Here is a 24,794-nt window from a genome sequence, read left to right as displayed (position 1 = left end):
CAAACTTCAGTTGGAGACGGATCTAACGATGCTCGAGGATGGGGGGCCGGTACCCGAGTAGTGCCTTCGCATCAAGGCTGACATGGTGGAGAATGCCCCTTCCCTTGAAACTGGGCTGCTATCAGCAAGGACGTTTGCTGGGCAGGACTTTCTCCAGTCTGAGAACAGTCCGTGCACTGGATTGCCTTGTTGCAGCGCCGAATATGGGCTGAACGGTTCACGATGACGGTCGGCCACCAAAGCTCAGTGAGGTAACAGTTCTCTGCCATGATGTTCTTTGATGTAACTTGGCCAATCATTATCACGCCGAATGTACATACAAGAGACGACTCCGGCAGATAGATGCGTATCAAAAGTAGAACTGCTGCTGTGGCGGCTGCCCTGGCGGGGGTTGGGCAAGAAAATCAAAGTTCATCGAATCCAACCCAGTGTTGAAGGGATCGGGGGATTCTGGCCAGGTCAGTCATGGGAGTTGGGAGGGCACCCGAGAAGCTGCTTACCCCAGAAGATGGAATCGTACAGATCCATGGGCGACATGTAGCTGGTCGGATCGAAACCAGGCATCTCGGAGAGCGGCTGAGCCCCGGTTTCGAAAGAACCATTCGAGAAGGGAATACTACGAATAACATTAGCAGCAGCCTTTGGCTGATTTCGAAGTCACAAACATACCCGGCGGAGAAATCAGCAGCCGGCCCGCCGCCCTGCTGCTGCAGCTCCGTCATGGCCAGGGCCGCATTCTGATGCGGATCCAGAGTCGCCGACAGAGAGCGAGAATCCTGACTGGCCATGGCGCCATTGGTGAGGCTCCCGGACGGCGGCATGTGAGGCAGCGGTGTGCGCCGGCCCGAGGCCGGCCCCGAGATGCTGCCTTCCCTCTTGATCTGTGGCCCAATTACGGATCCGTGGTCATAGATGTTCTTGAGGGCCTCCAAAGCTCGCGAAAGTGGACCCGAGAGCTCGATGTCGAGGTCCGACTTGCGAATATGTGGCTGAGGAGACGTCTGTTCTTTCGCTGCCGTCGCCGACAAAGCTGAAATGAGGTCTCCTTGCAGCTGGCGAACCTCCGGGTCGGCCTTTGTTTCGCCCAGCAGCCCCAAGAGGACGGCCGACGAGAGGCCGTGGTAGGTGAAGGCCCAAGACCGCGTCGGGATAACGGAGAGCTGGTGCATGGCGAGGAACATCCGAACCGTCTCGGTCAGGTTCTGTTTGCACCTGTCGGCGAGGAACTTCTTTTGCGTTGCGTCAAGGTGGTTGCTGTCTCGCCGCATCAGAGCAGGCCGGCAGCAAACCGAGATGATAAAGGACGTATGCAATCGTATCGCGAAATGTTGCAGCCGGTCCAAGGCCGACTTGCACGTGTCCTTGTTGCGGAGCTGAAGCAACAATTTGTTTCGAATATTCGTGACCGCATCGCAGTTGTCCAAGATCCGCGCGTAGGTGGCGGTCGCGATAGCATCAGGGTTCAGCCTCTGTGAGATGATCTGGCACAGGTGGTACATTGCTTCGAGGTATGCCCACCCCTCGGTGTTGGCTGTTGGAGACAGGGGTATTGGGCAGCAAGGGATGTTGGTCATGGGGGAGCTAATGGGTAAGCCAGGGCACAGCGTTACATTAGATGGGTTGGACTCACCGATCGAAAGACAGAGAGGTTAGCGTGTCATGCCACAAACATGTCCACCTGGGAGGTCAGCCTTATGCCAAAAGAGTGTGCCAGGGGCCGTGTACCATAGCTTTCTCCTCGCCATCTCTTTCCTAGAGGCGTTTGGAGTTTGCCGCCCATCAAGTGGCTGCGCACGGTGCAAACCAAGTGACTGCGCCAGCCGGCAGGTGAGGCCAAGCAGCGCCCACGAGGCTTCCGCTTTCATGTCATTGAGCAGCACAAAGCTGGTCATGAGCAATGCTTGGATGGAGTCGAGGTTGGGCCTGAAGAAGTCAGCGAGGACCTCGGACCCTGGGGGCGAGAGACACACCTCAGCAGAAAGTTGCCGAGCCGAAGGAAGTGGAACGATATCTGAATGTACTTCTGCGCGTCCCTTGTTCGAACATGGTACGGCGAGTCGTGGTACTGGGAGCCGACGGCGAGAACGGCAAAGAGGATGGCCAACCAGGATGCTGAGACAGGCCTTGTCGATTTGGTCGAGGCTCTTGCGTTCTTTGCTCGGTCCTCCAGGTAGACCATGAGGCGTGATTCCAGGTCGTCAATGTCGATGACAAAGCCCCAGAACGGCTGTGGTATCTCCTTGTACGTCCGGAAGAGTCTAGGGAGCGTGAACAGGACATTCATGCACAGTTCGAGAAGGACCTACTTCATTACTTCCCGATCGGACGGCAGCTCGGACGCGATATCCGAAGTAAGCCTATCCAGATGGCGCGAAGACATCAGCGGGAAGGGCGCCGAGTTGTCCAGGCCGAGTAAGGATTGCATGTCTTGGCGGATCCCGACGACCTCCTGCGGCTCGGTGCCCGAGGCTGTCTCTCGGAGCAGGGCTGGTATGCTGTTCTGGCCCACATATCGCGTAGTCTCGGTGTTATCGGGTTCTGGCAAAGGTCAACACCGGGCGAGTGGACGCCAGCACGGCCAACAGAACGACGCACCGTATGCCCTGATGGCCTCGCGCGCCTCGTCGCTCAGGCTCCTCCGGGCGGCTCGCTCGTCCGGCGAGCGCCCTCTCTTCTTCGATGGTGTGGGGAATTCCGAACCGGACGAGATGCTCTTGCCGGTGGCCGACCTGTTGGGCTTGTAGGAACACAGCTGAGGGTGTTCCCTCTTGACGCAGTTTTCACAGGGGCTTTTGTTGTCACACTTGACTTTCCTCTGCCGACAAGGCCAGCAAGCGGTGCCTGCCACAAAGACATCTGAGCAACCCATCCTCACTCCTAATTGGGCGGACCGAACTGTGATCGAGAATTGATGCACCGCCAATGCTTTCTCGGGTATGTCATACAGTCCACTTGACCCGGGGCGACGGATTGGACAGGGCAACGGTGAGTTCGGGGACGGAAGGATGCCACTTACCGTAGCGCACCTTGCGGTGGGAGTGGATGATGCGGTTTGCCTCCTCTGGCGTCAGGTCCTCGAGGTTGGGGCTCTCTTGAGTCTCCGACATTGGAAACGGAATCCGGAGGGGGAGGGGGACGGGGACGGGCCGTTGGATGGGTGTGGGTGCCGGGAAGGTAACCCGAGTGATGGCCGAGAGATTCGGGAGGAGTCGCACAGCAGTCGAGGGCCTGTCACTGCTGGGAAACCTGGATAGGAAGGTTGGAGAGTGGGGCCGTAAAACTGCGATAAGGGGGTATCACTTGGTGGTTGACTCGTCGCGAGATTGATGGGCAAGCGTTGCTTGGAAGAGAGAGGTACGGTTGTTGAATACCGATGCAAATCCGAGGTGGTGTCCTTGGATGCAAAGTCGAAGCCGACAGATCGAGATCGGACCAAAGTGAATGTGGGGAAGCTCGGGATTGACGGCAGAGTGGGGCGCACAACGGGTCTAAAATAACCAAATGGTGCGCTGACTGAGCACCTGCAAGCCGCACGTTTTCTGCTTCATCCAATGGTGCCTTCATGGACACCTGATGAACTGAAACAAAACACCGCCGGCTCAGCATCACGCTCGGTGGACAATGACATTTCTTATCCTGTCGTGCGTGTATGGATTCCACCATGATGTCATCAAAAGCACCACAGTCAGCAATTGACAATTCGGATGTATCCCCTCGAGATCCCCAAGAGTCTTGTGGAGAAAGGGTCCTTCAGCACATGGAACCTGCGCACAGCATCAGGGACCTGGACCCTGTTGAAGAGAGCTTTCCAAAACACCAAAGCTTCCATCTCCGAGCCAGAATCCTGTTCTCTTGATCAATTCCACAAGGCACCGCTTCACGAGACATGGTTGGCCTCTGCTTTCTGCAGATGAGGCTCACCACATCTCGAAGAGGGCTGGCTTGCATGCGGCACAATTTAGTTTCCGACGTCGCAATATAGCAACCGCGCTTGCCGCCCGGCAAAGTTTCCCGTTGCAGCAGTACAACATCACGCACACTTCAATGACTTCAATGGCCGGTCGTTGAGCAGGCAATTGCATGTGCATACTAAGGTTGGCTTCGCTTTCCATCGAGCTTGGCCGATTGCCGGCGGGAGGGCCCAAGCCATGAACCCAATTCCTGGAACAAGACCGGGAGCGATTCCAGGTGTGCTGCCCGTGACGCCCAGCAACAAGCGCAGCCTCGCCCACAATGCCGTGGAGAAAGTTATCCTCAGACTGAACAACGTCTATGGCCTGGGCGTCACGATTCCCAACCCAACTCTCAGCCCATCCAAGCGAAAGCAGCTCAGCGCCAAAGACGAGCAGTTTGCGAGGTGTGACAAGATCTGCCGCGGCATCCAGTTTCTCTTTTACCAGCGCGGCGAAACCCTAGAGCAGGCCCTCGAGTCATTCGACCAGGCGGCCAAAGCCGCAAGCCTGCGCTGGGTGCCCAAATCTCGCGCCGACCCCACCACTCTTCCGTCGGTATCGGCCCCTCCGAAGGCGCAAACCCCGGCCCAGCGGTTGAACTTGCAGTCCGTCTTGATCAAGGTTATCGAGAATGTCACGGCTCAGAAGAAGCCGCCCTTGTTGCTTCCGAAGCCCGGTGGCCGAACCAACAATGATGGCCCTGCACCATTTCCCACTTTGAGCGATGAGAGCGACACCGGTTCGTCCAGGTCGCTCCCAGAATCACCGGCATCGCTTGGATCGAAGCGATCGTTCGATAGAGACGACGATCACGTTGGCAAGCGTTCGAGGGGACTCTCGCCCTGTCCTTCGCCGACATCATCCGCCTTCACCGATGCCCTCGACAAGGTGCCAGCACGGCGACGGCTGGGCCATCCGCCCGAGAATTGGTCACCAGAGCGATGCCGGCCGGCTCCCCAACGGAGGAACTCCAGTGACAGCACTCCCACCAGCAGCAGGGTCTCGAGCCTCTTCAGCAATGGTGAACAGCAGTCGACTCAGCAGTCGACCCAGACAACGCTGGACGGTGACCTGCGGGAAGAGAACGCCTCTCTCGACTTTGCAATTCCAGCACGCCCTGCATCCCAGCAGTTTAAAATTCCCGATCGGACGTCTGCGGCCGTGAATAGGCCGCCTATTGAAGCGCCCGTAACCGGAACTTCTCACCAACCGCCACCTCAGTCTTCCGGTGTCTTCTCGGACATTGACTTTCCTGACTCTAACCCGCTCGTGCTAGATGACACCACAATTCTGGCCCGCAGGACAGGATTTGACAGCGTTCTGAGCAACGGCAGGCTTAGCCCCCTCGAGTCGAGGCTGCAAAACATCTGGCGTAAGTGAACCGATTGGTAAAATTCTGACGTGACCTTTCTGACATCGCGCAGCCACATTCCCCCGCTGGCTGCATGGTGCGCCCCTCGCTGTCGCCTGGGAAATCACCCGCATCTGTTTGCACTGCAAGGTCGACCTTAATAACGACGCGCTCAAATACGACCCAACATGGGCAACCTCGGACATGTTTGCGATCTGGAGGGACCTCAGCCAGCTAGACGTCTTCCGGGGCAAGTCTTTCCCTGAGCGCCCATCAGCCGAAGCGTTCTCCGTCGCCTTGAACTCTTGGGAGGGCCGCGGGAATATTGTGGTAATGTCGGCCGCTTTGGAATTCAATCCCGACAAGACTGGTCCCCTGTTCTTGCTGGACATGAAGCCGCTGAGGTTCGACGAAAGCTGCAGACTGACAAGGCGCTTCGGTCCAGACCGGTTCCTAGAGATCCTCATCCCATCTCCAGCTGCGATGAACACGCCTAGCCACCTCCAGGCCGCCCTGAAGGACGGGGGCGCAGACCAAGTCATTCAGTGGCTGACCAAGAACCAGCATTGCCTGGCTGGGCGACGGTGGCAGGCCTTCTACTCAAAAGACGCAGGATACAGAAAGCCAGCAAAGGACCTTAGGCTTGGCCCAGAGGCGAAAGCCACGTTCAAAGAGAGAGTGCATTTCTTTGCCGAGGACGGTCTGAACTTCCGCCAGGCCGAGATCCGCTCAAGGCTCGACATCCCGCATGACACAGTGCAGCAACGGACACGAATCCCAGTCAGCCTGATGATGGACTGGCTTCTCCAGTTGGAGCGCAACGAGGCTCAGCCGCACCTGAAGCTGTTCTCACGTATCCAGCTGGGTTTGAGCAAGACCTTTCCGGCGCTGACGTTTGAGCCTGACCAGATCCGCCACCATGCGGAGGACGTCCTGTCGCCCATCGGAAAGGTCATGAACGACGGCATCGGCCGCATGTCCCGCAGCGTGGCAAGGAAGATTCGGGATGCCCTCGGACTGAGCGACATACCCTCTGCCGTCCAGGGGCGCATGGGTTCGGCAAAAGGGATGTGGTTGATGGATGTGGCCGACACGGGCGACGCCGACTGGATCGAGACATACCCGTCTCAGCGCAAATGGGACTGCGATTATGCTGACCGATACCACAGGACGCTCGAGGTTCGGAGCGTGGCCTCTGAGTTGAAGCCGGCAGGCCTCAATCTGCAGTTTCTGCCTGTACTGGAGGACCGAGCCAAAGACAAAAGGCAAATGAGGCTCGTCATAGGCAATCGTCTCACAAACGACTTGGAAAAGCAATTTCAGAATCAAAAGACAGCCTTACAGCGCCCGCTCCAGTTTCGGCAATGGGTCAGCGAGAACTCCAATAATCGCTCCGAGCGAGTCCGGCACGGACAAGTGCTGTTCCTGGCTGGCCTCCCGGAGAGCAAGTCGGAAATCCTCAGTTTCCTTTTGAATAGCGGCTTCGACCCAAAGGCCCAGAAGTACTTGCAAGACCTGGCCTGGGACCTCCAGAAGCAAAAGTGCGACATCCTGAGAACCAAGCTGAATATCCGCGTCGGCCGGTCTGCGTACATCTACATGGTTGTCGACTTCTGGGGCGTCCTGAAGGAGAACGAGGTGCATGTCGGGTTTTCGTCCAAATTCCGCGACGAAGTGGACGACATCTCGTACACTCTCTTGGCGGACTGCGACGTCCTTGTCGCCCGGTCGCCCGCCCACTTTGTGAGCGACGTACAGAAGGTCCGGGCCGTGTTCAAGCCCGAGCTGCACGCCCTCAAAGACGTCATTGTGTTTCCCCGCAAAGGCAACATCCCGCTCGCTGACAAGCTTTCAGGGGGTGACTACGACGGAGACATGGCCTGGGTGTGCTGGGATCCGGATATCGTTGAGAACTTTGTCAATGCCGACGTGCCTGAGCAGCCGGACCTCTCTGCGTACCTGGGCCAGGACAAAACCTCCTTCAGGGAGCTTGTCTGCCACACCGGCTTGTCGGGCCCTGCGGCTCGCTACGAAGCCGTCTACGACATGATCAACAAGAGCTTCCTCTTCGCGATGCAGCCCAACTACCTGGGCATCTGCACCAATTACAAGGAAAAGGCCTGCTATCACAGCAAAAGCGTCAGCGACAAGGTCGCCGTTCTTCTTAGCACTCTCGTAGGCAAACTGGTGGATCAGAGCAAGCAGGGCATCATCTTCGACAACGACAGCTGGAGCCGGCTCCGCAGGGACCATTTCAACGGCAGAATGGCCTTCGATGACCCGGCATACAAAGGCGACATCTGGGTCGGTACCGGCGAGCCACGCCACGTCATCGACTACCTCAAGTTTTCCATTGCCAAGCCCGCCATCGACCGCGAGCTGGCCTCCTTCCACAAGGTCATGGCAGCCGAGAAGGGGTCCACGGCCGAAAGCTCCGAGAACGCGGCTCAGTTCTGGGACCGCGACCTGGTCGTCTACTACGAGGACTTCAACTCCATCGCGGAAAAGTCCGCCTCGAGCAAGCGCTTCCTGGAATCCCTCCGCAACTCCCTCGGCGCCGTCAAGCAGGAATGGACGCGCGCCATGCAGGCCCGCGACGGCGCCTACCCGGACAAGGTGAAACAGATCTACGAGAAGTGGCTCGCCATCGACGCTCAGTCTGTCAGCCGCACGGGCTCCAACACGCTCGATTCTAGGATGCTCGTGCTGCTGGAGCCGCCGGCCCTTGCCGGGCGCGGGGCGGGCGCGACGACCTACTTTTCGCTGCTCAAGGCCAGCCTCGCGTTCAAGCTGTATCACCATTCGAGCCCCAAATTTGTCTGGCAGATGGCTGGCTACCAGCTTGCGTTCATCAAGGCGCAGGTGACCTCGGGGGTGGGAGGGATGCCGCTGCTCCTGGTGCCGCTCATGTATGCGGGCCTGGGACCCGATGGGCGGTTCGTGAAGCAGTTCGTTGCCAGACTCGAAGGGGATGGGTCTGAGTACCCTGACCTTGATGGCTTGGAGGACGGGGACGGTGGGGCGGAGAGGGGAGATGACATTGATTGACAGCATTGCGTCGTCGTCGTTGCTTTCAACCCGGTCATATTCGGGCAAGGATACCCTACCTCATGTTCATATGGAAGCTCTGGGGCCACAATCTCCTTTTCTATCGCGACTCAGGCTCTATTTTGAAGACTTTTTGAGCCATGGCTTAACCGGGCTTTTTGGTAATACTTTGGAGGTTTTTCAATTCCCCTGCATTGCTTGTTTTACTTCATTGCCTACTGAGTTGCTTTGATTGTCGCTGCAAGATACCCCTCGCGATCTTCTTTTGCCGGAAGAGCTCTGACCGAACACGCTCGGGGACGGATACTGATGACGTTGCTTTCAAGTCTGCTTTTGCTGGTAAGTTACAATTATCAGGGCATGGAAATCTCAAGATGTCTGCTCGCGTTAGTCTTAGGGGATGGCTACTACTAGCAGTAACATTAGATATCTAGCCCCAGTCAACTACACTGGCACTGTCATAATTGCACTGCCAGAACATGAGCAGGAGTTCGTCAACAAGGTACCTATGGTCATCGGAGTCTCCGGAGAGGTTCCCCTTTTTTGCGGCTGACTGAATATCGCTAACTAAAAGGCATCAGACGAGAACGATGAAGAACATTGGCTTTTCCCTCGCAACTGCCGATTCTACGCAAAATATCACTATCGGGAACCCCGCGCTTAGTGTTTGGCCTGTATTACGACCACACCTTTTTCCATGGACTCCAACATCCGACGCCTTGGCAACCAGGTACTCACGAACACAGTATGGGCCCTAGACCTCTCATATGTAACGCCAAGAGTTCTACTGCATGGATATCATCCTCGGAGCTCTGTTGAAGGTTCATTCGAGTACCGGCTATTTCCCCTCAAGGACAGATGTTAAGTCCAGGGCCTCCGGAGGATACACTCCCCCGCCCTCAAACAATGTTTCAACCAGGGGAACATCCCGACGCTGCCATCAAAGGCAGTTTTCGCTGCCCAATCGGCACTTCTCCGAGAGCACTCCACCTTCGAAATTGATCTCGTCTAGATCACCTGCCCTCTTTTCAGGAGTGACCGGTGGTTGTCTCAGGGCTTGGCGCCGTGCATGACGGCCAGTGGTTGAGGAACTCAGCAAGCGGTCATGCCTTCTATGGATCTCCATGGGGATGGTTCGCCCGCAGCCTGCCGAGTAAATTGGGACAGGGAGGGACGTGAAAGAGTCAGTACAAAGAATGGTCCGTCTCCGTCATGTCCACTCCTGGAGAGTGTGCATGCCCCTGAAGGCAACCCTAGGCTACATTGTCTACCGTCCTCTCTTCAAGATGAAGCTCTTTGGAAAGCCTGGAGAGAGTGGCGCCCTAGGCGCACTCTTCTCGCTGGCCGTCTTGCTCCATGGTCCCCTGGCTGCAGCGCAGACTGCCCCGAGGGATGGTGCCGCCTACGACTACATTGTAGTGGGTAGCGGACCCGGCGGCGCGGTGCTGGCCGTCAACCTCGCCAAGGCAGGACACTCTGTCCTCCTGCTCGAAGCTGGAGACGACAACCCAGGCCAAGGTTTCGGTCGGTACACGCCAACGGTCACCTGGGACTTTTACGTCAAGCACTACCCGGAAAGCGACCCCCGAGACAACCAGTACAGCCACCTGACGTGGATGACTCCGGAGGGCCGCTACTGGGTTGGGCAGAGCGGCGCCCCGGCGGGCTCCAAGCTGCTGGGCGTTTACTACCCGCGCGGTGCGACGCTTGGAGGGTCCTCGATGATCAACGCCATGGTCTGCTGGCTGCCGAGCGACTCCGACTGGAACTACCACGCCGAGGTGACGGGCGACGACAGTTGGAGGTATGTTTGCCCTCCTTCCTCGGGTAGAGTTTGGTGACGTGGTACTGATGCTCAGCAGAGCCGAAAACATGCACAAGATCTTCACCAAGATCGAAAAGAACAACTACCTGACCAGGGGTGCGGCCAATCACGGGTTCGACGGTTGGTTCCAGACACAGATGGGCGCCATGACGCAGTCCAAGCAGCTCGGCCCGCTGCAGGGCAACAACGTCATGGCCTCCTACGCTCGGGACTGGAACCTGTCCATGTCCATGTCCAACCTGCTGATCCGCGACCCCAATGAGATCAGCCCGACGCGCGACCAGACGTCGAGCATATACGGGCTCGTCAACCACCAGTACGCTAACGGCAACCGCTACAGCTCGCGCGACTACGTGCAGGAGGCTGTCCGCGCGGGTTCGAACCTGACCGTCTCACTCACCTCGCTCGCCACAAAAGTCCTCTTTGACACGGGCGGCACCAAGTGCTCCTCGGACCGCGGCACCTCGCGCGCCACGGGCGTCGAGTTCCTCTATGGCAAGTCGCTGTACAAGGGCGACAGTCGGCGCACGGCCAACGCAGTGGGGGTCAAGCGCACGGCCATCGCCCGCCGCGAAGTCATCGTGGCGGGAGGCGCTTTCAACTCGCCGCAGCTGCTCATGCTGAGCGGTATCGGCAACGCCACCGAGCTGCGAAGGTTCAACATTCCCGTAATCAAGGACCTGCCCGGCGTCGGCCAGAACCTGATGGACAACCAGGAGATGCCCATCGTCGGGACGGGCAGCGGCGGGAGCGGAAACACGGGCGTGGCCATGTACAAGACGCGGCACCCGGCGCACGGCGAGCGCGACATGTTTCTCATGGGCGGGCAGGGATTCCTGTTCCGGGGGTTCTGGCCCGACAACTCGGTGCGGGTTCCCGCCGATCCGCCACAGCCGTACGGCGTGAGCATGGTCAAGGGGTCGAGCGTCAACAACAAGGGTTGGGTGAAGCTGCGCAGCGCCGACCCGATGGACACACCCGAGATCAATTTCAACCACTACGCGAGGGGAGCCGAGTACGACCTCGAAGCCATGAAGGACACGGTCGCGTGGATCCGGACCGTGTACAAGCGGGTGGGCATCACGACGGTCGAGCCACCGTGCGCCAGGGCCGGTGGGCCGGATGCGAACGGGTACTGCGGAAAGGAGGACGAGGATTGGATCCACAAGCAGACGTTTGGCCATCATCCGACGTCGACCTGCAAGATTGGCGCGGAGAGCGACCCGATGGCTGTGCTGGACTCCAAGTTCCGGGTGCGCGGGGTCAGCGGGCTCAGGGTGGTGGACGCCAGTGCTTTTGCGAGGATCCCGGGCGTGTTCCCGGCTGTGTCGACGTTTATGATCTCGCAGAAGGCGAGCGATGACATGTTGGCCGAGTTGAAGGCGGGGACTGCGCTGAAGCAGTGCTGAGGTACACCGGTTCATATCAGGGTAAGATTGAGAAATCTGGTAACTAGCAAACCTGAATTCAGGGCCAAGGGCTGGGGGCTTGATAATACCCCGAGGAGCAGATGAATTTAATCGCCTCTTGCGAAGTGCGTGATTTCAATACAATCAGTATATTGTTCATGCCAAGTCTGGAGGAAGGAAGCATTGTCTCTGGAATTAGGGATTGTGTTGGCGTCTCGTTCCTTGTGTTGGTTCATAAACACCAGCTGGTTAATTGTATCCCAACTAAGGCCGTGTGGTGTAGTGGTAGCATACTTGCTTTGGGTTCTGAATTCAGCCTGCAAGTGGTCCCAGGTTCAAGCCCTGGCTCGGCCCCGCCTTTTTGGCTTTCAATTAACTCGCACTTTATCGAGGAATCTCATTTCAAACAATTGGTTTTCTCCCAGGTTGATTTCTTGGTTGCATTTTCGATCCGTAATCTACTGTATAGTTGTGACTCATCGCTTAATTTTGTGACTCCGTTGTGAGACTTCCCGCCTGCCGTGCCCATCTAAACACCACCTGCAAACAACTCATTCGCCGCCGCTTCGAGCGCCGCAGTAGCAGCGCGATACAACTGCGGCCCGACGCTGATCCTCGCAGCGCCCAACCTAGCTATATCGGCCACAGTCAGGGCCTTGGTCTGCACCTGTGAGACCTTGCGCGGCTGGATATTCGCCCTCCCGTCGAATGCATCCACCACCTTTTTCACGTCCGCCTCCGCCATCTCCTTGTTGGGCGGCCAAAACACATAAATCGTCGTAGCCCCGGCCTCAAGATACTTCTTCCCGCGCCGGATTGACTCATCCAGTTCCCCACCCATCAAGAACGTATCCGACCGGGCGTTGACCACAAAGTCCGGCACTCCGGCCTCGACCGCAACCTCCACCGCCCGCCGCACTCTCTTCACGGCCTCCACCTCCTCCATCATGGCCTCGCTCTCATGGTTCGAATCCTCCAGGTTCACCCCGACAGCGCCCAATTCAGTAATAACCCGACGAATGACCTCGTCCAGCCGGTCGCCGTACCCGTCCTGAATGTCGACCGTCAGAGGAAGGTTCAGCTCGCGCGCCACAGCTGCGATAGGGGTGAGGAGCGCAAAGTTTTGCTCGAGTGTGAGCTTCTCGTCATCGGTGCCGATTGTTTTGGCCAGCGCCCAGCTTGCGGAGGCGAGGGCGCGGCAGCCGGACAGAGAACCGATGATGCGCGCCGAGGTCGCGTCGTAGGCGTTGGCTAGGACGAGCGGGTTGCCTGGGTTGTGGAGGGATTTGAAGGCTTTGGCTTGGGCCGCCAGGGCGGTGGTGGAGGGGACGGGTGTTGGAGTGGCCATGGCGATGGGTTGTCGCTTGTTCGGGGGATCCTCACGAGATGGCTATCGTCGGAGGTGGGTTGTCGGTAAGTCGACGAGGAAGTGCGCTATAATGTGCTTACCAGGTAGGCATACTTAACTGCGTGTTGGATTTGGGGACGGGCCTTCCAGGTCGGGTAAGAATTGCGGTTCTTGGAGGGCCGCGTTGAGCCGACGCCGGCCGGAAGTCCGGTCGGGTCTCCGCTCTTTTTGTGCATCGAAGGGCGTCCCGTCGTGCAGCTTGCCACTTTTCGAAAAAAACAAGACCCTAGGGTCCAGTGCTCAGGTAAGAAACGCGGCAGAGAATCGACCGATGTCGCTGACTCAATGTAGCATCGGCGCATCTGTATCTTCTGCCGGACATGGGAGCCTCGCACTCTACAAAGCTTATGCGAAAAAGATACCGTTAGTTTCTTATCTTACTCAGAAGTGCATCTGGCACGCTTCTGAATCGACTGCTTTGGTAGTCCTGCAGTAAAGTAAGCCTGGAGCTTGAACTATCTTCATGGTGCGGCATCACACCCCTGAATGGGATTCACATGGAGGCAGCCCATCATAGTTTTTCAGAATCTGGGGAATCATGTGAACCAAGACAGCTTAGAGAGTTCTCTGTGCACAGAGAGTTCACCTCGAGGCTGACAGGTTCCCCAAAGACAAAGCAACTTCCATCACATCATGAAATACAGATACATGCTTCAAGAAATGCAGCGCCCGCTCCAACAGCACCTCCAGATGACGGCACAATACAGTTGTTGTACAACAACCCGCCCTTCGACCACCGCCCTCAACACCAAGCGAGCTCAAGCAGCCAGGGCCACGAGCACACAGCTTGATACCCCCACAGTTTCGTCCCCGGTTGTACTGGACCGTCCGAGGGCCAGTCCGATCGCAGCACGCAGCTGCATAGCCGGCCGAGATCCAGGGCAGTCGGGGATCTCTGTGGCGGACCTGCTACGAGCCATCATGGCCTAGCACAACCCAGGGATCGTCGACCTCCTCGTCTTCATCATCCGCCACCGCCATCGTCGCTGCTGCCGTTGCCGACAGGGCAGTCTCGTTCCCATCATACTTATCGAGGATTGCCCAATCCTGCCCAACTTCCTCCCCCGCAACGCAACCTGAAAAATTCGAAACAGAATAGAACTCAAGAAAATCATCAGCCGGCAATACAGACATAGCATCGTCGGCGAGCTCGTAAATGACCGTTAACCGGGGGGTATCATGCAAGGCTTTGCGCCGTGGACGCCGCGGCTCTTCCGGCAACATGCCCTGAGAGGAAGAGCAACCTGAGATCAACCAGCGCGCCAACGACTCGTCCTCCGCAAACGCCGGAAACGCCAAGTCCACCGTAAACGACGGGACGAAACCAAAAATATCCTCCCGCCCGCGCCGCCTGGCAGGCCTGACACGAAGTGAATACACGGGCTCCTCCCGCACAATCCGGTCAAGCGAGAATCCCTCGCCACGCTCGTGCTCGTCGTCGTAGAGCAGGCCCATGCGGTACAGCTCGGCGACCTCACGTGCGTCGTCGTCGTAGAGCAGGCCCATGCGGTACAGCTCGGCGACCTCACGTGCGTCGTCGTCGTCCTCCGTTCTGACACTCCTTGGGACGTTTGTGCTCAGACCCGAACTGGTGTCGTCCCACGAACACCGCCGCCGCTTAATGGTTTTCTCATCGCGAAACGCATCCTGCCTCTCCAACGACGGCGGCCGCCGCTGTCGGCCGTCGGAGCTAGAAGAGTCGGAGGAAGCCCTGCTGCTGCGCCTGTGCCGCTCATGTCCGTATTGCTGATCAAGCTGTTGGGCGTATTGCTCCCCAGGTAACAAAATGTTGGACCGTGCCAGGGCACGGCCCTCGTCGGCGTCTGCGGCCCAGTGGTTGTGCGGCTTTACATGGTGTGTTTCGGCCGCGGCCGGTCTTTGCCGTCCGAGGTTGGAGGTCCGATGGCCCGGTTTCCGGTGCTGCTGAGAGCGGAGACAGTTTCGGTTACTGTTGCTCGATAAACCGCGTCTACATCGTGAGTGTCGGTGTGGGCTTTGCAGTTGAGGGTGGAGGTTACAGTAGTCGGACGGTTCGGAGTCGAGGTCCAAGTCGGACTCCGGGGTGGTGGGTCCACCCGGCGAGAGGCCCGGAGAGGTCCCGGAGGTGAGCGAATTGAAGGAGGTGGGATGATGGAGGAGGAGGCCCATTGAGGGTTTTTATGGACGATCCGGAACTGTGTTTTGCTGACCTTCTCCCTTCCTGTGTCTGTTTTCCTTTCGGTCAATCTCGGTGACAATGGCGGCGCTGTGGGCCTGGCTAGCGCAGTGAGGACTCGCCGATGATGCGAGTGATTGCGAAAATTGTCTGACCGAAACAAGGGGGAAGAGACGAGAATGATGGAGAAGAGACCATAGTCTTATACGATAAGGCGCGTTCTGTCAATATCTGGGCCCCTTATTGGCCTCATCTGCGACAGCGTTGGAGTCATGGTGAGCGACCTGAGCCGGCCAAGCTCATTGGGCGTGGTCTCATTGGCGGTTTGGTGGGTTGATTTCTGGCGCAATTGGTTGCACTCTCACCTGTGAGTCACGGCCCATGCTCCTTCGGGACACCTGTGGTGGCAGCGCTAGGCAGAGCTGCCACCAGCGTCCCCGTCGTTTCCATCCCTGTCGCTTTGCACAACCTGGAAGGCAGGACCCCCACAACAGAAATCGGTCATCTGATTCTGCGTGAGGCGCACAGCAGATGTTAGGGCAGTCATCTGGAGCTTGCTGGATCTTGTAACTGGCCGATGCAATTCTTTTACTGATTCCTCGCAGTTGCCGACAAGCCGAACCGCCCTTCAGACGAAGACGACCCCGTGCCGAAAGATGTGAGACAGCGAAGACCCCATTCTTGCTTCGAGAACACCCGAGGCACGGTGATAAGACACTTCCATCTTGCCCCCATGGCGACAGCATAGTCAGCAACGGACCTCGCAACGGCTCTTCGTCATCTCATGGTTCAAGCTCATAGCCACGCAACCCTCCCAGCCCTTAACCAGGCAGCTCTCTTCAGCCGACAACGGCCCAGCACTCCTTTCCAAGTGCTGTCGTCCACATGGCGCTCGAAGTTGTATACAACGAATGTTGGTTCGATTTCCATGTCTTCCATCGAGTTCAGTCCGGCTCACTTCCTTTGTCTGCTTCAGTACAAGGACATCCCGGTGCTTTGGCAGATCTCGACACCTGCCTCCTACCGCCGCTTGCTGATCTGATCCTCACAGACCGACCAGCCCAGATGAAGCTGCTGAAAGCCAAGCGAAAATGGGGATTCATTATCCAAGCTTCCCGAAACCGAAGCGCTGCTGGTGCTCAGCTTCACCCGCGTGGTAATCTGCACTTGGGCCTCCTCCCAATCACAGGACGAGGCGATTTTCGAACCGGCCGGAATGGTGTCTGTCGTCGTGTAGGCCCCGATAAGCTCACTCGTGGTCCTGGCTCGGGTCACCGTGCTGCCATTCCCTGTTCCTGGGATGGAAATGAGGTAGGTCGACTGGATCGTGGCATTCCACCCGGCATCCAGCCTGGCCTGGCCATGGTAGGTTGTCCCCACAATCTCGAACTTGCTGCCGAGCGGGTAGCTGAGTCTAAAATAGACGATGCAGTTCTTGTACCTCTCTGCCGGCGGATAGCCGGGGCCGTAGTGCGTTTCGAATAAATCGAAGCCGAATGTGATGGTCGATCCGTCGCGGTTCATGCTTCTTGACACGGTTCCCGCGCTGCAGGCGGTGCCTGCGTAGTAGAATGAAGTCAACGTAATATTACTCTGGCGGGGCAGAACGGTCGCCGAGCTCGCCAAGGAGTAGAACATGGCCACTAGTAGCAGAGTGAGCGCTCGTAAGGATGGGAGACGCATGGTGACGACTAGAGGGTGTTGAAAGTTGAAACGGGAGTCCACGGTGCTATAGTACCTCTTTGGTGTGTGAGGATGAGGCAAAGAGAGAACGAGAGAGCAATTGGAACTATGCAAATGGGACTCCCTGGGACTTGACCTACATGTAGCAAAAATTCTTGTGCTAAAGCCTCCCGAGCTTAATACCTCCAGGACTCGTCTCTTTGGGGACCGGAGGATCACCTGCGGTAGACCAACTTGGCAGTATCCGTAACACCGACCGGGATTTTTTTTGGAAGAATTACAGTATATTATACGCATGCTTGGCGGCCATTCTACGGATGCGTGGGACCTGTTAGCTGCTCCGACGTGTGGCTGGCTGTCTCTGCCCAAAGCTAAGACCCGCTCATAGAGCCAGTGGTAACGAGCCGGCGGCGGCAAGGCACCAACTCAGCCAGTTTCCGCCTGGACTTGCAGTGTGGTTCGGCTGGAGGATACTGGTGCAGCAGCGTTGCAGCACCGATGGCCTAGGACATTTTCATTTCACGAATCAGGCATAGTTAGGGTTTCAATCGCGAGGTACTCTCAGTAAGAGCTTCTGCGGCATACCGGAGAACGTCTCCTTGACCGCGAGAGGCAGGCATCAGAGTCGCGCTCCTGGAGCGTGTCAGCTCCATACCACACGGCAGATCGTTCGCCCTTTCCGGGATTCTCTCGAGCTTCGGTGCGTCAGTCTCAAATCCAGCTTACACGCGGCATCTTGGCGAGACATACCTGAGTCTCTTCAAGAAGCTAGTGCTAGTATGGGGGGAGGGCGGGGGGTTTGGAGATGAAGAATACTGAAGGACATTGCGAATACCTCCAGGACATGCTGGAGTCCGTGAAAAACGATCGGAGTGTCTTTTTGGGCTCGACAATGGGCTGGGCGGGACTGGACCTCTCGATGTAAGGTGCGGCGACGAGATCTTTTTGCTGCGCGGGGTGCCGGCACCTATGGTTCTTCGACCGACCGACGATGGGACTTACACAGTTGTCGGGGCGGCATTGGTGCATGGACTGATGCAGGGAGAAGGTCTGTCTCGCGGGTCCTTCAGTGAGATGGTCGAGCTGGTCTGATTCAGGGCTGCTCTCAGAGGCAGGCTGTAACAATTGCTTACAATTCAACTCAAGCTTGTTTGTTACCGCGGAACTTATATAGTAGGTATCACAGAGTACACCTCATCTTCACAACTTCACATTACGTATCTTAGAAGCGAGTGACCCATATAAGAGTATGACCCCCCACCTCCTCTCCGGGCCACTGTTAACAACCATCCTTGAATATACGGCAACAATACTAAAAATTAAACTACAATTACAACGGAAGCAGGTACGTCAGACGATTCTGCGGCTTCCTGGTAGGTGCGAGCATTATGTCCGGGCTTACCGTATACGCCACAGCACCGAACCTTTGTACGTCGTCTCCCTGCACCACTACTATCCAGCTGCATTTCTTGCGCCACCTCCCCACCCATGGCCTTCTGGTCAAGTAGATCCTTTGCATCTTGTACCGCAAGTAAATTTCTAAGCCGTATGCGTGTTCTTTTCGCTCTCCGGCGCTTACTTAGTGCCTCGTTGGCCTTACGAAGCGAAGGGACCTCTGACTGAAGGAGGGTCATCTGTTGTATTACAGCCATCGTACACTTGGCAAGCTGGCCCATTGCAGCTAATATTGATGTTGGAGAGCTGTTTTGATGATTGACGATGCGAGTCTTGAGGAACGTTGACTGCGAATTGGTTTGTTGGGGGTTGTATGGCGTCTGGAACACCCAAGTTTGTGGAGTGCTGGCCCGCGAGTTTAGGGGTGTTGGTGTATGGAGCCTTACATCTAGTTTGGAAAGCAGCCTCTCTGGATTGAACGGCACAAGGCCAGCAGCTGCAAAGCCACCCGTATAATCTTGTCTGTCATAGAGACAAAGAAGCCCTCCCGGAAGGCGCAGAGGAACTCGAGCTTACTCACGTGGTTTATGCATGCGCATCAACTCCTCGATTTGGCGACCGTACGCCTGCTTCAGCGCTCCAAAGCAGCCAACATCAAGTGGTTGAAGGAGGTGTGAAGAGTGCGGGGGCATACAGAGCGTGATGATGTTATACTTCTTTCTTTCCTTCTTTTTCTCTTTAACTTTAAAATTATCTTCCTCTTCCTCTCTATCTTTAGCTTCTCTTGTTCAACATTCCTTTACCTACGTAAACCTTTTTATATTCTCTCTTCCTTTTCTCTTCATCTTTATCTTTCTCCTTTTCCTTCTCTTACTTTTTTTGTCTTTTATATTCTAACTTACTTATCTTAGCTTTTTCCCTCTCTTATTCTTTTCTAAGGTACGTTCCTTGCTTGCTTTCTCTCGTCCCAAATTATGTCTCGTACCCCGCTATGTGCCACGTTAACGAACAAACCAGGGTTAGATTGTAAGTGGTAGGTATGTACCAATAGCTTCTTCTTCTTTGACTTCCCAGTCGTGTGCGGAATTCGATGGAGCTGATTTGGAAGTCCCAAGAGGGCCGGGTAAATTTGTGGACCATAACGTTATCTCACGTCAAATCTCACGTCAGACGCTAACGGCACATTGGCCAGATAACCGAGCGTTTAGCTCTGTCTGGCGCGGCATCCCTTACTCAACCCGACGCCTTTTTTTTGAAGAATCAGATACGGAGTACGGAGGTCCCTATTAAAAGTCTTGCCTCACCGCCTTAAAATCGCAGTGGTTTTGCTTTGCAGAGAACTCTCCTATAGCCAGTAAGCTAATCATAGGCGGTGTGGTAAAATCTTTGGTAGGGAGATCCGTACTCGGTCGGTATGGAGAATGGGCTCGAAGGTACGTGTGTGGGCCTGGAATCTCAGATCCGGATGGAGCGTCCGACATGCTCCCATGGACGTGTCCCTGCGCCAAAAGCAACATCAGCCTGGAATCCTTGGATCCTTCCAGGCCCCAGGGTGGTACGGACGCTAATCAGCTCGCTGTGCCGCAACTCCATGCAGGGGCCCAATATTATCTTATCAAGCCCACACCCGGCTTCCGCCAGACCGCTCTGTCCATCTTCCACCCGTCCTTCGACATTCGCCAGAGTACCTCCTCGGTTGACCTCTAGGTCACGCTGCATCATATTCGCCCGCCACCATGAAGAAGGTCCTATTGGCAACCAACGCGGAGCACGGGCAGGCGAATGTCTTCCTCGCCGCCGGACACGCCCTGCAAGCGCTTGATGCGGACGTTGACATTCACTTCGCCTCGTTCAGTTCCATCTCCAAGGACTTCTCTTCCGCGTCCGAGTACTCGGTGAAATGCACAAAGGGCGCCCGGCCATGGACCTTCCACCTGCTCGATGGTTTGAGCATGATCGAGGCGGTCCAGAACAAGCCTGAAGCGGAAAACCTGGGTCCTCTCCTAGACGAGCACCCGAGCTTCTCGACCAAGGTGGCGATTCTGCGAGTCTTTATGGTCCTGTTGATGCCCCACAGCGGCCCCGAGTTCATCCAGGTTTACAAAAGTTTTGCGCGAGTCGTCGACGAGGTCCAGCCCGACATCATTGTCGTCGACTCCCTCTTCTCCCCAGTCCTGACCGCCTGCCGCCACCTCAAGCTGAAGCACCTCGTCTTTTCGCCCAACACGCTCAAGGATTTCTCTGCCGCGCTGCAGCCGTGGGGTGCCATGCTGTGGAAGTTTCCTGCGTGAGTGGGCAGTCGCCTTCCCCCCTTCATTTCCCCATCTGGTCCCGAGCTGGAATGCTTACTCGTACAGCATGGGGTCCGCCTTTGAGTTCCCCGTCCCGTGGACGGCCATCCCGGCCAACATCTTCTACTGCTTCTACCAGATCTATGTCTCGCTCACGGACCGCCGCGTAAAGGCCATGAAAGCCCACATCAAGCGCGAGCTGGGCGCCGACGTCGTGTCGTTTGACACGCTCATGCTCAGCCCGCTGCCGGGGCAAAATATCCTCGTCGGCAACCGGCCCGAGACCGACTTCCCGCTCGCCTACATCCCCAAGCACCTGACCCCGTGCGGCCCTGTGATCCGGCCCGCACCCTCGGCGGCCGAGGTCGACCCGGAGCTGGATTCGTGGCTGAGGCGCGGCCCGACTGTGTTCATCAGCTTGGGGACGCACAGGGCCATGGACGAGGACGAGGCGCTCGAGATGGCGGCCACGCTCCGTCAGCTGCTCGAGGCTGGCGATGCCCGGAAAGAAGGCGGCGTCGGAGGCGTCGCTGGGAAACTGCAGGTGCTGTGGAAGTTGAAGAGAGCCAAGCCTACCCACACGCCCACCTATGAGGCCGGGCCGGGCACGAGGGTCTACCGTGCTCTGCAGAATTTCATGGAGGCTGACCGGATTCGCATTCTGGACTGGGTGAAGCCCCAGCCATCGGCGGTCCTCGAGGTTGGAACCGTGGTGTGCTCCATCAACCACGGCGGGGCGAACTCGTTCCATGATGCTGTGACGTGAGTATTCGGATCCCTCGAAGGAAGCGGGACGGAGTCAGGCTAACGTGAGACAGTTGCGGCGTTCCCCAGATTGTGCTTCCCAGTTGGCTGGATTGCTACGACTTTGCAAGCAGGGCCGAGGTGCTGCGCATCGGCCGCTGGGGCAACAAGAAAACCATGCCGCTGTGCACAGCGTATGAACTTGCGCCTATCCTCATTGACGTCGTGCTGGGGCCTCGGGCAGAGTCGATGAGGAGCAGAGTCCGGGAACTTGCGGCCTTGTGTGCTAGGACGCCGGGTGCTACGGTGGCTGCATCTGCCATTTTGGCCGAGGTGGAAGATAGAAAGACGAAGTGATGGTGCATAGAATATAGAAGTAGATGCGTGCTATAGAAATAGTTAGGGTCATTGCAGAGTCATTACTGGTAGGTATCACGGACACGAAAAGAAGGTTACAAACCCATTGAATCACCCCTTCAGAGTACGTCCCATCCGCCACCTCACAAGTTCCGGCTACCAGGCGAAATATACCCCCTGACACCAAACCCAGCGGGGCTGCTGGCGCGCCCCCTCTCGACCCCCATCTTTACCTCGTGCACGACATGCACCTCAAATGGGTTACTTCTCAAACCGCCGGACGCCGTCTGGGCAAGCTCGACCTCGCTCCCGGTCATGGACGCGGACCCGTCATCGGCCGCCCCTTTGGAACCGGACCGGGTAGCCCGCCCTCCAACGAATCCGGACTCCAGGGCCGTTGGTGCCCCCGCTGTCCGGCGCCCGCTCATACCAGCCGCCGCCGAGGCGCTTGCGTTGGCATACCCCCTGTTGGTGCGGCCGACCGACGACAGCAGGCCCGGGAAGTAGCGGCTCATGAGCGGGCGCATGGTGGGCAAACAGGCGCAGGTGATGGCCGAGGTGAGCTCGCCGACGGACCAGAGGGACGAATCGACGTTCTCCCAAGGAAAGTCCTCGAAGAGCTTGAGATAGCGGATACGGATGATGGAGATGATGACTGTGCTGCGGACGATGCGGCGCCTGTGTCAGTTTGGTAGGTTCTCTGAGGCAATGAAAGACAAAAGGGAGGGCAACGTACAAAAAGCCCAGGCTAAAGATGCCCAGCAGGATAACCTTGGACGACCGGGCCAGTTGCAGCGACCAGAGGGCCGGCATCGGCAGGGCAAAGACGACGACGTCGGTGATGATGTTGCCGGCCGCGTTGATGTACCACTGCGGGATGTTGGGGATGCAGGTGGCCTTGAGGCTCGAGTCCCAAAAGCCCGAGACAGGATGGCAGGTAAAAATTCCCACCAAGACCTGCGACAGCGCCCAGCCGCCGACAATGACCATGCAGGAGAGGTAGACGTTGCGCATCCTCTGCACTGCCAGTACGCGGTAGTACTGGAAAAGGAAGGCCATCTTGATGAAGAGCAACGCCGCGCAGTACATGACAATGGAGACGTAGAAGTCCTGTGCAGGGGTTTGGGAGTCAGTGTCGGTAAGCAGAGTGTGCCAAGGTGCTTGTGCAAGCCCTCACCTTCAGATACAGCGGGATGTGCTCCAGATCCATGACATAGATGTGCCTGCCCAGGCCATATTTGGTCATGTGGACGATGGCGATGCCCGAGCCGTACGTGACAAGCTGGCATCAGTTGTCAGTCCCGGCCCTACATTACCAGAAGGGCGGAGGGGCTGGCTCACTAGGGCAGCAAGACACAAACAGTCGTCCATCCCAAGCTGCTTGATGACGACGCCGCGGGTCCACAGCCGCAGGCCAACCATGGCGGTAGCCCACGCCAGACAAAAAACTACCGAGCCGATGACGGTGGCTCTCCGGTCCTCCAAGGCATTCGGAGGCTGTCCTGTTGCTGAAGCCATATATCTCTCTCTGGCTACCCGCACCGAATGTTACTCTGGCCGCTGATCCGGGGCGCAGTCCCGTCCCCGTCGAACTGGAGTCTTGGATGCGGAAACGCGGTTGATGTCCGCAGTCGAGGCACAAGGGAAGGGGAGCCGGATCCGGTCCACTCAAAACCCGAGGTTGGTGGGAATCAAGACCTGAACGATGCACTGAGGACCCGACCCGGATCCCTCAGCTATTTGAGTTCGGTACCGGATCAGCATGCCCTTTCCCCTCTCTCTCACCCCAAGCTGTTGCAGCAGCATCGGCCGGCGGCTTGCCACCAGGGGGAAGCCCTGGCCCTTCTGCTCCATCCTGCCGGAGATCAAGACGACGAACAAGGGGGACCCGAGAATCGAACTAACGTTAATCGAGAGAGGGCTCGCATGTCAGGAAGCGGGGAGTCTTAATGTTGAGAGACCCGAGCTCAGAACCCAGGCTTGTCAGCAGGACCCGCAGCGATAGCCGGGGCTGGGGCGAAAGCTCCTGCCGTGGCGTGGAATCCCGCTCTTTGGCCGCCCTTATCTCGGTGCCGCCTGAAGGCAACCCGCCCAACAATTCGAAACCCTTCACCTCAACCTGGAACCACGCAGCTGTCTCACTAGCGTGCGCTCAGACTTTCCATAAAAACCGGGAAACGGGGAACTTTGCAAGTGCGCTATACGCGCTATACTGTCTGGTCCCGTCTGTGCTTTACTTACGTTATTCCCAAAATTCCCACTCAAGGTAGCATTTGTGGAGAGGGCCACATCTTAATACAGAACTCCGTACCTAGATTTCTCATGGCTGGCGTCGGGTCTGATGGCGTAGCAAGGCCGGGCCTGCCCCGAGTCCTCGGCTTCCGTCAGCCTGAGTGATGGTGATCACCAAAACTTTGCTTCGCGACTTACGTTACCTACCTCCTTGCTTACCTTTAGCACCTTACCGCACTCAACTGCGCCGAGGCTCCCAGAGACTTTCCAAATTTCTTTCAGAATTGCCCCCCGTCCCACCCCACCTCCCCGGTTTCCCGCTTGCCCAGCCGGCTGATTCGGCTGATCACACAAATGCCGAGCTGCGAAGGTGACCACTAAGGTCCTGCGTAGAAACATGAATTGTGGGTCAGACCAATGGCGTAACAGGCTTAACGTTGGCACCTAACGTTGCTGCGCACGATGATCTTTCAAGGGCCCAGGCGCGCAGTCCCTGATCTTGAGAATTGGGGTTGAGGGAAGGTGCCTTGCACATATTCCTCAGACTCAACGCTATATAAGGTAGTCTTCAAGATGTCAAACTCATCATCAAATTCTCACCGGGCCCAAGGTCTATCATTGAGGGGACCACGTCGTCGAGGCTCGCATTGTTGGAGACGAATGGCCCACCACCCGACCGATAACTGTATTCGGAGTAGTACACGGAGGTACCGCAGTAGTTCAGGCACGAGATTTGTTGACCCGCTCTTGACCCGCTGTCCGTCATGCTCCTGCCGTCTGTGCACATCATCCTTTTCTCCATGTGGTAACGTACATGATAAGCGAACGTCCCAGACATGCGAACGTCCCACAAAAACACATCTGCACAACAAATTTCAACATGATTCAACCAACACTGACAAAAATGATTGAAATTACTCGGAATGGTCTTCCTCGGGCACTT

At 57.0% G+C, this 24,794-nt stretch overlaps 8 protein-coding genes and 1 non-coding gene across 9 annotated transcripts; 4 read left to right on the top strand and 5 right to left on the bottom strand.

Moving 5' to 3' along the window:
* Positions 1 to 5: 5 nt before the first annotated feature.
* On the bottom strand, positions 6 to 3,427 carry N657DRAFT_651139 (uncharacterized protein). Its single transcript, XM_062794100.1, has 9 exons — positions 3,017 to 3,427; positions 2,596 to 2,841; positions 2,307 to 2,538; positions 1,971 to 2,258; positions 1,726 to 1,923; positions 1,631 to 1,678; positions 670 to 1,581; positions 501 to 616; positions 6 to 450 (listed from the first exon to the last, which is right to left on the bottom strand). The coding sequence occupies exons 1-9, from the start codon at positions 3,105 to 3,107 to the stop codon at positions 350 to 352; spliced, it is 2,232 nt and encodes a 743-aa protein (XP_062642359.1). The 5' UTR covers positions 3,108 to 3,427; the 3' UTR covers positions 6 to 349.
* A 721-nt stretch (positions 3,428 to 4,148) lies between these two features.
* Positions 4,149 to 8,352, top strand: N657DRAFT_685133 (uncharacterized protein; the record flags this gene model as incomplete). Its single annotated transcript, XM_062796751.1, has 2 exons — positions 4,149 to 5,325; positions 5,378 to 8,352. The coding sequence occupies 2 exons, from the start codon at positions 4,149 to 4,151 to the stop codon at positions 8,350 to 8,352; spliced, it is 4,152 nt and encodes a 1,383-aa protein (XP_062642358.1).
* A 1,286-nt stretch (positions 8,353 to 9,638) lies between these two features.
* On the top strand, positions 9,639 to 11,586 carry N657DRAFT_637938 (GMC oxidoreductase; the record flags this gene model as incomplete). The annotated part of the gene is made up of 2 exons (XM_062791549.1): positions 9,639 to 10,156; positions 10,215 to 11,586. 2 exons carry the CDS (start codon positions 9,639 to 9,641, stop codon positions 11,584 to 11,586), a joined length of 1,890 nt encoding a protein of 629 aa, XP_062642357.1.
* A 268-nt stretch (positions 11,587 to 11,854) lies between these two features.
* On the top strand, positions 11,855 to 11,940 carry N657DRAFT_t165. The gene has a single exon. It is a non-coding gene; the product is annotated as a tRNA-Pro (tRNA).
* Positions 11,930 to 13,189, bottom strand: N657DRAFT_369861 (Phosphoenolpyruvate/pyruvate domain-containing protein). The gene has a single exon (XM_062787034.1). It carries the CDS (start codon positions 12,932 to 12,934, stop codon positions 12,116 to 12,118), a length of 819 nt encoding a protein of 272 aa, XP_062642356.1. The 5' UTR covers positions 12,935 to 13,189; the 3' UTR covers positions 11,930 to 12,115.
* Positions 13,190 to 13,903: 714 nt separating this feature from the next.
* N657DRAFT_685130 (uncharacterized protein) lies at positions 13,904 to 15,142 on the bottom strand (the record flags this gene model as incomplete). Its single annotated transcript, XM_062796750.1, has 1 exon — positions 13,904 to 15,142. The coding sequence occupies one exon, from the start codon at positions 15,140 to 15,142 to the stop codon at positions 13,904 to 13,906; it is 1,239 nt and encodes a 412-aa protein (XP_062642355.1).
* Positions 15,143 to 16,169: 1,027 nt separating this feature from the next.
* On the bottom strand, positions 16,170 to 16,787 carry N657DRAFT_659532 (uncharacterized protein; the record flags this gene model as incomplete). The annotated part of the gene is made up of 1 exon (XM_062794998.1): positions 16,170 to 16,787. One exon carries the CDS (start codon positions 16,785 to 16,787, stop codon positions 16,170 to 16,172), a length of 618 nt encoding a protein of 205 aa, XP_062642354.1.
* A 3,022-nt stretch (positions 16,788 to 19,809) lies between these two features.
* Positions 19,810 to 21,725, top strand: N657DRAFT_651133 (glycosyltransferase family 1 protein). The gene is made up of 3 exons (XM_062794099.1): positions 19,810 to 20,514; positions 20,585 to 21,280; positions 21,337 to 21,725. Exons 1-3 carry the CDS (start codon positions 19,964 to 19,966, stop codon positions 21,617 to 21,619), a joined length of 1,530 nt encoding a protein of 509 aa, XP_062642353.1. The 5' UTR covers positions 19,810 to 19,963; the 3' UTR covers positions 21,620 to 21,725.
* On the bottom strand, positions 21,326 to 23,352 carry N657DRAFT_369698 (uncharacterized protein). Its single transcript, XM_062787033.1, has 4 exons — positions 22,961 to 23,352; positions 22,797 to 22,901; positions 22,356 to 22,729; positions 21,326 to 22,279 (listed from the first exon to the last, which is right to left on the bottom strand). The coding sequence occupies exons 1-4, from the start codon at positions 23,135 to 23,137 to the stop codon at positions 21,763 to 21,765; spliced, it is 1,173 nt and encodes a 390-aa protein (XP_062642352.1). The 5' UTR covers positions 23,138 to 23,352; the 3' UTR covers positions 21,326 to 21,762.
* Positions 23,353 to 24,794: the final 1,442 nt, after the last annotated feature.

This window comes from Parathielavia appendiculata (assembly GCF_033297405.1).
Source record: "Parathielavia appendiculata strain CBS 731.68 unplaced genomic scaffold N657scaffold_42, whole genome shotgun sequence".
In the NCBI taxonomy this organism is placed as follows: domain Eukaryota; kingdom Fungi; phylum Ascomycota; class Sordariomycetes; order Sordariales; family Chaetomiaceae; genus Parathielavia; species Parathielavia appendiculata.
The sequence above is the reverse complement of the archived record's forward strand: the minus strand, read 5'-3'. Positions and strand labels throughout refer to the sequence as shown.

Bases quoted from the DNA above. Each gene is read 5' to 3' on its own strand.
- N657DRAFT_651133 (XM_062794099.1), top strand. From the start codon at position 19,964: ATGAAGAAGGTCCTATTGGCAACCAACGCGGAGCACGGGCAGGCGAAT. The intron at 20,515-20,584 runs GTGAGTGGGCAG...TTACTCGTACAG, and splicing joins ATGCTGTGGAAGTTTCCTGC to CATGGGGTCCGCCTTTGAGT. The intron at 21,281-21,336 runs GTGAGTATTCGG...AACGTGAGACAG, and splicing joins TCGTTCCATGATGCTGTGAC to TTGCGGCGTTCCCCAGATTG.
- N657DRAFT_369861 (XM_062787034.1), bottom strand. From the start codon at position 12,934: ATGGCCACTCCAACACCCGTCCCCTCCACCACCGCCCTGGCGGCCCAA.
- N657DRAFT_369698 (XM_062787033.1), bottom strand. From the start codon at position 23,137: ATGGCTTCAGCAACAGGACAGCCTCCGAATGCCTTGGAGGACCGGAGA. The intron at 22,902-22,960 runs GTGAGCCAGCCC...AACTGATGCCAG, and splicing joins GTTTGTGTCTTGCTGCCCTA to CTTGTCACGTACGGCTCGGG. The intron at 22,730-22,796 runs GTGAGGGCTTGC...ACCCCTGCACAG, and splicing joins ACATCCCGCTGTATCTGAAG to GACTTCTACGTCTCCATTGT.
- N657DRAFT_651139 (XM_062794100.1), bottom strand. From the start codon at position 3,107: ATGTCGGAGACTCAAGAGAGCCCCAACCTCGAGGACCTGACGCCAGAG. The intron at 2,259-2,306 runs GTAGGTCCTTCT...CACGCTCCCTAG, and splicing joins TCCGATCGGGAAGTAATGAA to ACTCTTCCGGACGTACAAGG. The intron at 1,924-1,970 runs GTGTGTCTCTCG...TGACTTCTTCAG, and splicing joins CTCGGCAACTTTCTGCTGAG to GCCCAACCTCGACTCCATCC.